This window comes from Lepidochelys olivacea, assembly GCF_965140295.1.
Source record: "Lepidochelys olivacea isolate rLepOli2 genome assembly, chromosome: 4".
In the NCBI taxonomy this organism is placed as follows: Eukaryota; Metazoa; Chordata; order Testudines; family Cheloniidae; genus Lepidochelys; species Lepidochelys olivacea.
In genome coordinates, this window is record NC_140414.1 from 144,718,534 (window position 1) to 144,731,018 (window position 12,485).

The 12,485-nt window shown below is 46.9% G+C and overlaps 1 protein-coding gene across 2 annotated transcripts in view; it reads left to right on the forward strand.

Annotated features, from left to right (window-relative positions):
* The first annotated feature begins 2,103 nt into the window (after positions 1-2,103).
* The window catches only part of SFXN5 (sideroflexin 5), a 179,452-nt gene continuing 169,070 nt past the window's right edge, over positions 2,104-12,485 (forward strand). Inside the window, exon 1 of one of the 2 annotated variants that reach the window (XM_084625465.1) lies at positions 2,104-2,278. In XM_084625465.1, the coding sequence (XP_084481591.1) occupies positions 2,222-2,278 (57 nt within the window). In that variant the 5' untranslated portion in view covers positions 2,104-2,221. The remainder of the gene's footprint in view (positions 2,279-12,485) is intronic. The other variant, XM_084625466.1, reaches the window with a different exon arrangement.

Here is a 12,485-nt window from a genome sequence, read left to right on the forward strand (position 1 = left end):
CTCAGGGTGCTATGAACGTCATAGTAGGTAGCACAGCCACGATTGTAAGAGGCTTATCCCATGGAAAGCTCCTAGGTCCCATACTCCTTTCCAAAGCCTATGACATTGTAATGGGGCAAATAGTGTCCCTCTCTGTTGTGACGGACTAGTGTAAGACTGGTCTCAACAGAGCATGGCTGGCACAATGTTCTTCATTGTTTTTAAAGAAAATCTTTGGGCAAGGTGCTGCCTCCTAAATTCCAGATGGTTGGATGTGTGACTCCGTAGCAATCGATGAGTAGGGTTCTGCTCTAGCCTCTCTTGGTCTAGACTTTTCTCCTTCAGTGAAGGAGCTACAACCCTCCTCTTTACCTAAAAGGAAATCCTGTATTTCCCACAATGCCTCTTTCCTCATTCTGTATAGGTTCTTATACCATGCTCATCACCATAGTATATGAGTGCCTTCCACTGACACTTTACCTGGATTTGTGCAGGAAATGGCCCAACTTGATTATCATGCACATTGTGTAGAGAGTTGTCACTTTGGATGGGCTATCACCAGCAGGAGAGTGAATTTGTGTGTGGGGGGGTGGAGGGTGAGAAAACCTGGATTTGTGCTGGAAATGGCCCAACCTGATGATCACTTTAGATAAGCTATTACCAGCAGGACAGTGGGGTGGGAGGAGGTATTGTTTCATATTCTCTGTGTGTATATAAAGTCTGCTGCAGTTTCCACGGTATGCATCCGATGGAGTGAGCTGTAGCTCACGAAAGCTCATGCTCAAATAAATTGGTTCGTCTCTAAGGTGCCACAAGTACTCCTTTTCTTTTTAAGTAGAGTGGTGCTCTACGCGGCAGTGGTGAGTTCTCAGCTGGAGTACTGTGCCTGTTTTGGGCTCCACTCTTTAGGAAAGTTTAGGCTAAATTAGAGAGAGCAGAAGAGAGCAACACAAATAAGAGGTTTAGAAAACAAGATCTTTAAGGAAAGGTTTGGTCCAGAAAAACGAAGGGGAGATAAATTTTATCAAATATGTAAAAGGTGGTTATAAAGAGGGCTCTGATCACTGGTTCTCTGTATCCACTGCGAGAAGGAGAAGAAACCATCTGCTTAATTTACAGTAAGGGTGATTTGGGCTAGGTATTGGGGAAAATTTTACAGCTGAAAGGATAAAGTGCTGGCATACATTACCTACGGAGGTTGTGGAATCCCTGTCCTAGGAGGTTTTTGAGAATAGGTTAGACAACCACCTCTCAGAGATAGATAGTCTACATATACTTAATCATGCCTCAGTGGGGGGGGGGGGAAATGGACGGACTGGATGATCTCTTGAGCCCCCTTCCAACCCTACATTTCTATGACAGTCTATGAAACCCTACATTTCTGTAACTAACAGCTGTTAAGTGGTGTTTGGTCTTTTGTCCTCTCTCTGGAGACAGCAGTGTGTGCAATGAAAAGTCTTGTTAAACACAGAGTTTTGGTTTTTTTTAAATATACACATTGATGTGTATTTGTTAGAGAAGGCAAGCTAAAGAACTGGGCCATACAGTTGGAGCAGAAGGGGGTGAGGTTTGTGAATCTCAGGCATTCCTCTTTTTTTTTTTTTTTTAATTTTTTTCCTAGTATATCCCATTTTTGCGAAGACCTGGAGTTTGCAGGAGGGTCCTGGTTTGACCCCCCTAGCCCATTATCCTGCTTGAAACTAACACTTTCTGCAAGGCTGCCCGGGAAGGGGCAGATTTTCAAACAGGACCCAAGGCAGAGGCCTGCATGGCAACCCCGCCTTGGGGTCATAGGCCCAGTCAGGGTTGGCCTGGTCCTGCCTCTGTCTCCCTCTACGGGAAGGCTAAACCTGGGCGGTGCTATATCCTGCTTTGGGTGCTCGAAAGGGGTGTGTGTGTGTGTGTGTGGGATAGGACTCTCAACCGAGGAGCCTTCCTGCCGCCTCAATTTCCCATGGTACCCTCTTCCCACTCCCCAGCCTACATTCCCCATGATGCACCAGTGCTGAATTACACCTCCCAGCGTGCCTCACCAAGCCGAGACTACGTTGCCCAGGAGGCCTTGCTCCAGGCTGCGAATACTACATTTCCCATGATACCTCTCGGCTAGGGGGGGGGGGAACTCCATCCCCCAGCGTGCCCTGCGGGGGCTGCGTCCAATAGCAGCGGCAGCGAGGCCGGACCCGGCGGCGGCGGCGGAGGAGGCCGTTCAAAGTGGTGGCGCTTGCAGGGCGTGAGGGGAATGGCGGAGCCGGCGGAGTACCCCCCTTTCCAGCTGGGGAAGCCCCGCTTCCAGCAGGTACGGCCGCCATTTTGCCGTGTCGGGGTGCCCCGAGGCGCGGCAGGGAGGGGGGCTGTCAGGGGCGCCCCGCGCCGGGACGAGGAGCCGCCGGTGGGGACGGCCGCCTCCCTCCCTCTGCCGGCTTCACCCCCGTCCCGCGCGCTGATTGGTGGTGACCTCCACTCCTATTGGTTCTCCGCGCTGTCACTCACTGCCCGTGCGCCCCGCCCCTCCCTCCCTCCCTCGGCTCTGTGGCGGGGTTTGTGGTTGATGCTCGTGGCTTCGGGATGCGGAGCCTGGTTCCGCGGGTTCGAGCCCCCGCCTGGGCCGGACGGGGCCGCGTACGCCCCGGGGCGGTCGCGGGAAGAGGTGCCGCCTCTCGGCCCTGCGTGGAAAGCGAAGGCTCCCCCTGCCTCTCCGCTGCGGGCGCTGGGTGGGACTGCCAGCGCAGGACTGCGGGGGCTCCGGCTCCCCCCTTGGCCGGGCTCTGAAATCCGGCAGTGGGGTGCGTGAGGTCCGCCCGCCTGAGCCCTGCTGCCCCGTGGTTGCTCATAATTCATGGTCCACGAAGGGCCTTTTGGGTCTCCTATAGGGGAGAGCAACTTCGAGACGTGCCTGACTTTTCTTTTGCAGCGCAGACAAGAATCGGGTTATTTTGAAAGGCGGAAACCCATTTCACAGCTTATCGTCCTTTTTTTTTTTAGATATGGAGACAGTTCAGAAAAGTAAATATTGGATGTAATAAAAATCCGCTTATGCACAGATCTCTGTATGAGGCTGATAATTACACTTTAGCGAGGCGCTTCCTTGAAGGAGTGGATTATTATAGAATGAAATTACATTTTGTTTCTCCCACCTTGACTTTAAAACACTCCTTTGCTAAAACGTTTGCCCGTGTTTCCGTGTGATAGTTCTGTTGATTTCTTTATTTTTATACTGCCTGGGTCGAAGTTCAACACAGATGTGCAATGGGCTGTGTATGCAGAGGGAGATTGGTTGGGAAATCGCCAACCCAGTGCAATAGCATTGACACAACTGCAGTGGTGGGAGCAGGAGTGTCAATAGATAAGGCATCGGCATCTTCATCATCATGTCAGCTGTCTCTGCCCAGAGCAGGTCTAGAAAACGTGATAAAAATGCAGCTGCATCGGCATAAAAGAGAGGAAACGTCCTTAGGGAGGCTAGTGAAGGCAAGACCTGACATGGTGAACATTCTGCTGAGTTTTCTGGATTCTCTCCAGGAAGATTTATGAGGAGAGGCTGAGGGAACTGGGATTGTTTAGTCTGCGGAAGAGAAGAATGAGGGGGGATTTGATAGCTGCTTTCAACTACCTGAGAGGTGGTTCCAGAGAGGATGGTTCTAGACTATTCTCAGTGGTAGAAGAGGACAGGACAAGGAGTAATGGTCTCAAGTTGCAGTGGGGGAGGTTTAGGTTGGATATTAGGAAAAACTTTTTCACTAGGAGGGTGGTGAAACACTGGAATGCGTTGCCTAGAGCGGTGGTAGAATCTCCTTCCTTAGAAGTTTTTAAGGTCAGGCTTGACAAAGCCCTGGCTGGGATGATTTAATTGGAGATGGGTCCTGCTTTTGAGCAGGGGGTTGGAGTAGATGACCTCCTGAGGTCCCTTCCAACCCTGATATTCTATGATTCTATGAAGGGTAGGGAGGAATTTTGATCCCATTTAAAATAACTACTTGTAACTGCTCTGAAGTAGCTTCTCTTGTCCATTGACTCAAATGGCCATTTAACAGTCTAATTACTTACTTGTACGATCACTGTTATGGTTTGTCAAATAAAGGATTTATGTCTAAAAATGACAGGTTTCAGAGTAACTGCCGTGTTAGTCTATATTCGCAAAAAGAAAAGGAGTACTTGTGGCACCTTAGAGACTAACCAATTTATTTGAGCATAAGCTTTCGTGAGCTACAGCTCACTTCATCGGATGTAGCTCACGAAAGCTCATGCTCAAATAAATTGGTTAGTCTCTAAGGTGCCACAAGTACTACTGTTCTTTTTGTCTAAAAATGCTTTCTTGGTAGCTGTATGTGTACAGTACTGTAACTGCTCCAGAGATGACACGAGTTAGGTAAATACTGGTGGTTAGGAAACTTGTAGATGTGCACAGTAGACTAGGTTTGGTCAACATGCCTTCCTTTTGAAATTTTCATGTAGAGTCATGAAAAGTGAGTGCAAATTTTGGAGTTGTTAGGCGCCCAATTCCGTTCTGCATTCTGGCTGTTCCTGCATTAAGAGATTGTGGGGATTTTGTTGTGTGGACCATTCTTGGCCATGGCTTGGCCCACAAAGAACTTGCCCAAATCTTGTCCAGTGAAATATAACCACATATTCTAGTTCTTTGGGATGGTGGCAGTTTATGTAATCTGCTCCAACAATTGTTGGTTTCTTTCATTGAAGTGAACATGAGAGCACTGGACCGAGATGTCAGATCTGGTTTTCAATTCATGTGCTTCTAGCTAACAAACAAAAAAAGTTAATCACAAGAGTTTGCTTGTTAATATGATTCCTCCCTTCCCACACCAGATTATTGGGAATTTGTCCTAAAGGCCATAATGCTTCCAAGGAGATGTTTTCACTATCCTGCTGAGATCTGGACAGGATCTCAGTGTGACAGCAAAGTTGCCAGACAGTTGACTTGCTAATTGTAGATGGCAGCTTCCCTGGTACTAAGGCAGCCTATCTGCTTTTAAGGACTGATTTTATTTCCTGATATCTGCTGGGAGAGCAATACAGCGGTGCATAGACAATCCAGGAAGTTTTTGGAAAGCGCAGGGGACAATTTCCTGGCGCAAGTGCTAGAGGAGCCAACTAGGGGGGGTGCTTTTCTTGACCTGCTGCTCACAAACCGGGTAGAATTAGTGGGGGAAGCAAAAGTGGATGGGAATCTGGGAGGCAGTGACCATGAGTTGGTTGAGTTCAGGATCCTGACGCAGGGAAGAAAGGTAAGCAGCAGGATACGGACCCTGGACTTCAGGAAAGCAGACTTCGACTCCCTCAGGGAACGGATGGCCAGGATCCCCTGGGGGACTAACTTGAAGGGGAAAGGAGTCCAGGAGAGCTGGCTGTATTTCAAGGAATCCCTGTTGAGGTTACAGGGACAAACCATCCCGATGAGTCGAAAGAATAGTAAATAGGGCAGGCGACCAACTTGGCTTAATGGTGAAATCCTAGTGGATCTTAAACATAAAAAAGAAGCTTACAAGAAGTGGAAGGTTGGACATATGACCAGGGAAGAGTATAAAAATATTGCTCGGGCATGTAGGAATGTTATCAGGAGGGCCAAATCGCATCTGGAGCTGCAGCTAGCCAGAGATGTCAAGAGTAACAAGAAGGGTTTCTTCAGGTATGTTGGCAACAAGAAGAAAGCCAAGGAATGTGTGGGCCCCTTACTGAATGAGGGAGGCAACCTAGTGACAGAGGATGTGGAAAAAGCTAATGTACTCAATGCTTTTTTTGCCTCTGTTTTCACTAACAAGGTCAGCTCCCAGACTGCTGCGCTGGGCATCACAAAATGCGGAAGAGATGGCCAGCCCTCTGTGGAGATAGAGGCGGTTAGGGACTATTTAGAAAAGCTGGACGTGCACAAGTCCATGGGGCCGGACGAGTTGCATCCGAGAGTGCTGAAGGAATTGGCGGCTGTGATTGCAGAGCCACTGGCCATTATCTTTGAAAACTCGTGGCGAACCGGGGAAGTCCCGGATGACTGGAAAAAGGCTAATGTAGCGCCAATCTTTAAAAAAGGGAAGAAGGAAGATCCTGGGAACTACAGGCCAGTCAGCCTCACCTCAGTCCCTGGAAAAATCATGGAGCAGGTCCTCAAAGAATCAATCCTGAAGCACTTGCATGAGAGGAAAGTGATCAGGAACAGCCAGCATGGATTCACCAAGGGAAGGTCATGCCTGACTAATCTAATCGCCTTTTATGATGAGATTACTGGTTCTGTGGATGAAGGGAAAGCAGTGGATGTATTGTTTCTTGACTTTAGCAAAGCTTTTGACACGGTCTCCCATAGTATTCTTGTCAGCAAGTTAAGGAAGTATGGGCTGGATGAATGCACTATAAGGTGGGTAGAAAGCTGGCTAAATTGTCGGGCTCAACGGGTAGTGATCAATGGCTCCATGTCTAGTTGGCAGCCGGTATCAAGTGGAGTGCCCCAGGGGTCGGTCCTGGGGCCGGTTTTATTCAATATCTTCATAAATGATCTGGAGGATGGTGTGGATTGCACTCTCAGCAAATTTGCGGATGATACTAAACTGGGAGGAGTGGTAGATACGCTGGAGGGGAGGGATAGGATACAGAAGGACCTAGACAAATTGGAGGATTGGGCCAAAAGGAATCTGATGAGGTTCAATAAGGATAAGTGCAGGGTCCTGCACTTAGGACGGAAGAACCCAATGCACAGCTACAGACTAGGGACCGAATGGCTAGGCAGCAGTTCTGCAGAAAAGGACCTAGGGGTGACAGTGGACGAGAAGCTGGATATGAGTCAGCAGTGTGCCCTTGTTGCCAAGAAGGCCAATGGCATTTTGGGCTGTATAAGTAGGGGCATAGCGAGCAGATCGAGGGACGTGATCGTTCCCCTCTATTCGACATTGGTGAGGCCTCATCTGGAGTACTGTGTCCAGTTTTGGGCCCCACACTTCAAGAAGGATGTGGATAAATTGGAGAGAGTCCAGCGAAGGGCAACAAAAATGATTAGGGGACTGGAACACATGAGTTATGAGGAGAGGCTGAGGGAGCTGGGATTGTTTAGCCTGCAGAAGAGAAGAATGAGGGGGGATTTGATAGCTGCTTTCAACTACCTGAAAGGGGGTTCCAAAGAGGATGGCTCTAGACTGTTCTCAATGGTAGCAGATGACAGAACGAGGAGTAATGGTCTCAAGTTGCAGTGGGGGAGGTTTAGATTGGATATTAGGAAAAACTTTTTCACTAAGAGGGTGGTGAAACACTGGAATGCGTTACCTAGGGAGGTGGTAGAATCTCCTTCCTTAGAGGTTTTTAAGGTCAGGCTTGACAAAGCCCTGGCTGGGATGATTTAACTGGGAATTGGTCCTGCTTTGAGCAGGGGGTTGGACTAGATGACCTTCTGGGGTCCCTTCCAACCCTGATATTCTATGATTCTATGACTCAGAGACATAATGTAAAGTTTAGTTGCTTGGTGGGAAGCAAACCTACCTTACTACTTACCTGCCTGTCTACTGAAGGAAGGGTGGGCTTGTGGTTAAGGCAGAGGACACCGAGTCAGGAGAGTTGGGGAAGTACAGTGAGAAATAACGTGCAGCGAGGGGCTATTTCATTGTGCTAATAACCTGCTTGTCTCAATAAGTCAAGGGATGTTCAAATTGACCAGACAGAGCTTTTTAACTGGACAGAAGGAGGAGACACTATACAGTCAACACAGATTATATTAGCCAGGCTTGGCAGGGCTTCAGGCACAGACCCAGGAGCATTTTGTTCATTAAGGAGCGATCATCATTTGTAACAGTGCTTTTAAAAAAAAGAAAAAAAGAAAGAAATCAATCTGGAATGGGTAGGGCAGGACGTTAACAATCACATACACATTTTAACATGTCTGTCCAGGTCGTGGGTCTCATCCGCATCCAAGGAGACAAGCTACCATATCAGCAAAAGTTCTGTGGCAGCTAGACAGAGACCAAGCTTTGAATAGGAATGTAGACTTCTCTCATTGCTAAGTGACTAGATCTTTTCCCTTAGTGTTTCCTATTCTTGTTGCTAACCAGTGGAGTTCCATGAATGGGAACAACAGTATGAGCACGAATGCAGACCCGATGCTATTGCTTTAACCAAAATGTCGAATAATCCTGCTTAGAGTGGATCTAAATAGATGACATGAAGGTTAAAAATGCTGGTAGCATGTCTACATTAGTGCTTCCATTGCATCAGCAAGGGGAAATTCTAGGGGGAAAGGAAAGATCTAGTATCGACAAGACCTGTGTTGGAGTTCACTCCAGTTCAGCATAAGCTGGTGGGGCTGCTGCCCATGTTATCCCCTGTTGTGAAGTTAGAGGACTAAAACTTAAGTTGACCTAGCTACTTTGCTCAGGGACGTAGTTACGCTGACCTAAGCCCCAGTGTAGACACCACTAGGTTGACGGAATAATTCTTCCGTCAACCTAGCAACCACCTCTTGCGGAGGTGGATTTACTACAGCAACAGAAAAACCCCTTCTGTCGCTGTAGCAAGTGTCTACACTATAGTGGCATAGCTGCCACTGTGTGCTTGTAGTGTAGACATACTCTCAGTTTCCAGGGCAAGCATGCTGGCACTTTTTTCACCGTGACTAAATGAACGTGATAACCTAGGGGGGAAAGTAATGTGTCTTAAAAAGCAAACACTCTTTTTATATCAACTGTTCAATGAAATCCCCTCTCCTTCTCCCTCAGCCCCCTGGTACTGACCAAAGGAGTGTGTGTTCCCAAATTCTTTGTTTATTGTCATCAACTGCTGTGTGACATTTGGACTGGTCTAGAAGATCCTTGGTGTAGGGATCTGATTGATAAGGCACTTTTATCTTTACTTGTTTTATAACACACCAGGGAGACTTGTGTTGCTATCTAAATTCTAATACTACTACTTTCGGATCACATTGTTCTGTTTCTTCACAGAAATGGTGGCTAGAAACAATCCTGTGGCCCTTTAAGAGGAGATCTGAGTCAAACAAGGGCTGTGAAAAATTCAGTTGAGCTATATTAAGAATCTTTGTCCTTGAGGAGAAAAGCAAGGAAAAGCTGCCTGCTAGGAACAAAACCTTGGAGGGAAACACTTGCATTTTGTGGGGATTGATTTATGTGAGGTAGGATGGTTTCACGCTTCCCGTTGTTTCCCAGAGTCCGGAGAAAGTGATTTAACACAACATTTAGGACGACTTGTTGAAAATTTCCATGCCCACTGGTACAGTTATAAATGACGAAATCTGTCCCATTTCCCCTGAATCACTTCAGCTACTTTCCTCAGGATCGTGCTAAGACTGTCAAGTCTCTCACTGGGATGGTTTCCGGGGTACAGGACTTGAATCACCTTGTTACCCCTCTGCATTCAGAATGAAGGAGACTTGCTTGTTCTTAACTGGGTGTCTGCTCCCTGACACCTCCAGCCTGTTAGCCCAGAGCAGAGTGCTTGGGTGGCTATGCCAGCCCTTACCTTGCCTTTCAGGGTAAAAATAGCACACTCCAGTCCCTGAGTCCCTTTGAAGCATTCACCTGTAGCGTCCAGCCCCTTCGTCTCCAAATGCTCACAGAAATACCAGGTCCACTGACCCCAAGGGAATAGTGCACACATTGGTTTGTATGATTCAGTGCAGGATCAGCTCCTTGCTTAATACCACAGCACAGAGATATATTTATAGTGAAAACAATAAGTTCATTGTCAAAGATTCAAGAGATAATGAGAAATGGTAATGGAAACAAAAGGTTACATATAAAATAGAATCATAATATGCTTTCTAGAGACTAAACTTAACTGTTACTGTTAGGTTAACTTCCTGTCTAATGAAGTTTATCTCACCCAAAGCCTTTGCCAGCATTTTCAGCCCAGGCTCGTTGAGATCCCGTTTTTATGAATGTAAATGCACTGCCCATTTACTTCCTAGATGCAAGAGGATCGGGTGTCTTCTTTGTTCCCCACATAGAGTCCAGCAAACCTTTGAAGTGTATCTCCTGATAAGGGTATCTCTTTCCATGCTGTGCTCTTCCCTGTTGACTTCATGTCTCTCTGTATGTAAATATGCCTCCCTTGTGTTCACTTACAGTGCTTAATTTACATTCCAACAGAGAGGCTGGTGAATAAACAACTTTTATCTGTCAGGAAGTCTATTTGTCCACCTCCGCTGGAATACAGAATCTAGGAACGTGTTTTCAGTATACATACATAACTCTTTACATAGTGTCTGCACATTTCACAACAATATTCATGACCAGTGTGAGCCTGGCATTCGTCTGAAACTCCATGTGACGTTCTTTTGGTGAACCAGAATTAGGATATTCTTGTAATCCCTTGCTGGCTGGCATTAAAAGCGTCTCGGGTCACACAAACATTTTTTTATTTCTTAGTTGCCTTCAAATCAAGGTTATTTGGCCTCTTTGGCAAAAGAAGCCCCTTTTTAAAATAAATGAAGCAATACAGAAGTTACAGAATCTTGAGAGAGAGAGACCCTCTGCATGATCTAGAATCATCTCCTTGTCATTAGGGAAACCCACAATGAATTGAAGCCATGTCCAGGCTTCCCCGATGCTAGAGAATTCCCCTTTCTCTTTGCAGGATTGAAATGCAGTAAGTGTTAGACCTGAAACATTAGGGGCAGACAAGCTTATCCTGATTTTACATGGTTTCTCAGCTGCTGTTCTTTGCAAAGTTAATTAATTTGCCCCTATCAAAACAGATGTGGAGACATGCCTGGCAAGGTTTTAGATAAGGTGTAGATCTTTCGCCAAGCAGAAATAACTGGGGCTGTCAAACACATTATATGAAAGGTCAGTTCCTACTCAGGCTGCCTAAATTAACACTTTCCATTTTGAAAGTGTTCAGCGAATGAGGGCCTTCTGCCTCCTCTAGGGCTCCTTAAGAGCCATTGAGGGAAGAGGTCTTCTTCAAGGACCACCTTGTCTTGTTTTAAAATCCTCTGCCATGAGATGTGTTTGGCTGTCAAGCTGCTTTGCTTTGCACCTGAGGCCCCATCTTCACTGGCCAAAGGACCATGCTTAAAACCATGTTTAAACACAGTTCAAACCTGAGTGGAGCAAAATCGGTATCTGCAATACAGCGTAGCTGCTGCGTGTGGGTGTACAGGGCCAAAGGATGTTAATCCCATGTTTAAAAACTACCAATTTGGGCTGGATTTGTACCAGAGAGCAAGAGATGAAAGGCTTTCTGGCCCTGTCTTACACCATTTTAATTAAATTAGTTCAGCTTCCTATGTGGACACTCTTATTTTGGGTTCATAGAATCATAGAATCATAGAATATCAGGGTTGGAAGGGACCCCAGAAGGTCATCTAGTCCAACCCCCTGCTCAAAGCAGGACCAATTCCCAGTTAAATCATCCCAGCCAGGGCTTTGTCAAGCCTGACCTTAAAAACCTCTAAGGAAGGAGATTCTACCACCTCCCTAGGTAACGCATTCCAGTGTTTCACCACCCTCTTAGTGAAAAAGTTTTTCCTAATATCCAATCTAAACCTCCCCCACTGCAACTTGAGACCATTACTCCTCGTTCTGTCATCTGCTACCATTGAGAACAGTCTAGAGCCATCCTCTTTGGAACCCCCTTTCAGGTAGTTGAAAGCAGCTATCGAATCCCCCCTCATTCTTCTCTTCTGCAGGCTAAACAATCCCAGCTCCCTCAGCCTCTCCTCATAACTCATGTGTTCCAGTCCCCTAATCATTTTTGTTGCCCTTCGCTGGACTCTCTCCAATTTGTCCACATCCTTCTTGAAGTGTGGGGCCCAAAACTGGACACAGTACTCTAGATGAGGCCTCACCAATGTCGAATAGAGGGGAACGATCACGTCCCTCGATCTGCTCGCTATGCCCCTACTTATACATCCCAAAATGCCATTGGCCTTCTTGGCAACAAGGGCACACTGCTGACTCATATCCAGCTTCTCGTCCACTGTCACCCCTAGGTCCTTTTCCGCAGAACTGCTGCCTAGCCATTCGGTCCCTAGTCTGTAGCTGTGCATTGGGTTCTTCCGTCCTAAGTGCAGGACCCTGCACTTATCCTTACTGAACCTCATCAGATTCCTTTTGGCCCAATCTTCCAATTTGTCTAGGTCCTTCTGTATCCTATCCCTCCCCTCCAGCGTATCTACCACTCCTCCCAGTTTAGTATCATCCGCAAATTTGCTGAGAGTGCAATCCACACCATCCTCCAGATCATTTATGAAGATATTGAATAAAACCGGCCCCAGGACCAACCCTTGGGGCACTCCACTTGATACCGGCTGCCAACTAGACATGGAGCCATTGATCACTACCCGTTGAGCCCGACAATTTAGCCAGCTTTCTACCCACCTTGTAGTGCATTCATCCAGCCCATACTTCCTTAACTTGATGACAAGAATACTATGGGAGACCGTGTCAAAAGCTTTGCTAAAGTCAAGAAACAATACATCCACTGCTTTCCCTTCATCCACAGAACCAGTAATCTCATCATAAAAGGCGATTAGATTAGTCAGGCATGACCTTCCCTTG